Below are 2,884 nucleotides of genomic sequence, written 5' to 3'. Positions count from 1 at the left end.
ATCTAAACAAAATTATGAAAATAAAATTAAAATAAATTGAAATTAACACAAAATAATATTGAGAAAAAGAAAAAAGGGAATTTTCATTAATTACAGAACAAAAGAGAGGCAAGCCTATATATAGCTTGAACCTCAGTGCAGATAAGGACCAAGAAGTTAGGGACCAACGGTTTTAACTAAAAAACCGTTATAACAGAAAACGGACTTAACAGACTAAAAGACTAACTTACAATGTCCAATAACAGAGATACAAATAAGATACAGCCAACTGGACCTAAACTAACAGAACCTAAACCAGTAAAACTTAATACTCCCTCCTCAAGATGGAGAGTGTATGTCGTAAACCGACATCTTGGAAATATGAGTTCCCATAATTGGTGAAGTTAGAGGCTTGGTGAATGCGTCAGCAAGTTGTAGAGCACTGGAAATGGAAATCAGTCTGACTGTATTGTTGTTGATCTTATCACGGATGAAGTGGCAGTCCAACTCTATATGTTTGGTTCTTTCATGGAAGGTAGGATTATTGGCAATGTGTATTGCAGAGTGATTGTCACAGTATATGAAAGCAGGGTGAGGTTGTGGTATGTCAAAGTCGTGTAAGAGATATTGTAGCCAAGTAATTTCACTAGTTGTAGTAGCTATGGCACGGTACTCAGCTTCGGCTGAGCTCTTCGAGATTGTTGGTTGCTTCTTGGTACGCCAGGAAATGAGACAATCTCCTAAGAATATGCAGAATCCCGTTGTAGAGCGTCGTGTAACGGGGCAGGATGCCCAATCTGAATCCGAGAACCCACAAAGATGCAAGGAAGAAGACTTTGAATAGAGGAGTCCCTGTCCAGGATTCCCTTTGATGTAGCGAAGAAGGTGATTGACAGCTTGAAGATGAGTGGTACGGGGGTTTGCCATGAATTGGCTAAGAGAATTTACTGCATATGTTATGTCGGGTCTAGATAGAGTCAAGTAGAGAAGCTTTCCAACAAGCTGTCTATAATGTGATGGGTTGTCCAATGCTTCCCCATGTTCATTATCCAACTTAAGCTTAGGATCCATAGGTGTCTTGGAAGGTTTGCTACCCATGAAACCAGAATCTTCAAGGAGTTGGAGGGTGTATTTCCTTTGGCATAGGAATAATCCTTCTTCTGCGCGAGCAATTTCAAATCCGGGGAAATATTTGAGATCTCTGAGAGCCTTGAGTATGAATTTGAGGTGTAGAGATTCTTGCAACTGGTGCAATATAGATATATTGGGGCCGGTGATGATTATATCGTCAACGTACACAAGTAAAGCAATGAAAGTATCATCGAATCCTCTAGTGAACAGAGTATAATCAGCTTGAGACTGTTTGAATCCTTCTTGGAGTAGAGCATCAGACAATTTATTGTACCATTGCCGTGAGGACTGCTTTAATCCATAGATTGATTTGTGCAATTTGCACACAAGATTGACACCTGCATTGAGAGAGGAAGGAAGTGTAAGTCCTTGTGGTAAAGACATATAAACTTCTTCTTTAAGATCGTCATTTAGGAAGGCGTTATTAACATCAACTTGTGTTAGAAATTATTTTACTAGGATCTTAGATCTACTCACAAGTATGTTGATTAACACCCTAAATATGAACTTTCTAAAACGATGAAATAAACACGTATAAAGTTTAGGAAACCTTACATTGGGTGCAGCGGAATAATATGACTCCTTCCGTTCAGATATCTAGCCCTTGATTCCTTTCTGTAGCAGAGCATTATTAATATCTGAACATGGATCTCTTTCTCTGAATCTTTGATGCTGAAATTCCTTCTTGCTGAAAGTCTTTCTTCACGATCTTCCTCACTATGGTTGAGGTATCACTTGCTCTGTGTGGGCACCACTCTTACACTAAGAATTTCAAAATTTAAGAGGAAAGAAAGAGAGAGGGAGTGGTCAGCCAGATAGGGAGAGAGAAGGCTCAGGTTTTTCTGAATCAGAAGAAGTCAGAAGAAAAGTGTAATTTTCCTGAAGCTTTCACTATCTATTTATAGCATTCCACTAGGATTAGGTTTGAATTATTTGGCATTAAAATAATGAAAATATCAGTTTAAATTTCCTACAAAAGTGGCCGGCCCTATACAAGTGGATTTGGGCCTCACTTTTTACAATTTTGTAATTTTATCTTTTCTGCATCTGATTTTCTCAAAAACGCCAATTTTCTAATTCAACCATTTAAATGCCAATTCTAACTATTTAATAACTATAAATAATTATTAAATAATATTGTCATTTATCATATTTATTAATTGAACCATACAAAGTATCATAATTAACAAATATGCCCCTAAAACTCTTTCTTTACAATTTCGCCCTTACTTAGTGAAAATTTCACAAATAGACATAGTCTAAATTGAGAATTATAATTGATTAATCAAAACCAATTATATGAGTCTTACAAGCAACATTATCTCAACTAGTGCGGGGACCATGGGTCTATATAACCGAGCTTCCAATAAGTAGATCAAGAATTTAGCACTAAAATTCACTAACTTATTAATTCTTCGTTAAATCCACGCATAGAACTTAGAATTGCACTCTCAGTATATAGAATGCCCTATATATTCCACCATATAGACACATCATTAGTTATCCATTGTTATAATCCTAATTTGATCAATGATCCTCTATATGAATGATCTACACCGTAAAGGGATTAGATTACCGTTACACCCTACAATGTATTTTACCCTTAAAACACTTGACCCTGTATAAATGATATTTCAGCTTATATGAAATGAGTACTCCACCATTTATGTTCGTTTGGTCAAGCTCGAAGGAGATCATCCTTTGCTTACTATTCGCCAGATAGAAGCTATAGATTCAATGTTTATGTTAGCGCTCCCACTCAATTGCACTACCG

At 36.7% G+C, this 2,884-nt stretch overlaps 1 protein-coding gene across 1 annotated transcript; it reads right to left on the bottom strand.

Annotated features, from left to right (window-relative positions):
* Positions 1–318: 318 nt before the first annotated feature.
* On the bottom strand, positions 319–1,494 carry LOC133034434 (uncharacterized mitochondrial protein AtMg00810-like). The gene has a single exon (XM_061109521.1). It carries the CDS (start codon positions 1,492–1,494, stop codon positions 319–321), a length of 1,176 nt encoding a protein of 391 aa, XP_060965504.1.
* Positions 1,495–2,884: the final 1,390 nt, after the last annotated feature.

The sequence above is a fragment of the Cannabis sativa genome, chromosome 2, assembly GCF_029168945.1.
Source record: "Cannabis sativa cultivar Pink pepper isolate KNU-18-1 chromosome 2, ASM2916894v1, whole genome shotgun sequence".
Lineage (NCBI taxonomy): Eukaryota > Viridiplantae > Streptophyta > Magnoliopsida > Rosales > Cannabaceae > Cannabis > Cannabis sativa.
The sequence above is the reverse complement of the archived record's forward strand: the minus strand, read 5'-3'. Positions and strand labels throughout refer to the sequence as shown.

Coding starts and splice junctions, on each gene's coding strand:
- LOC133034434 (XM_061109521.1), bottom strand. CDS start 1,494: ATGTCTTTACCACAAGGACTTACACTTCCTTCCTCTCTCAATGCAGGT.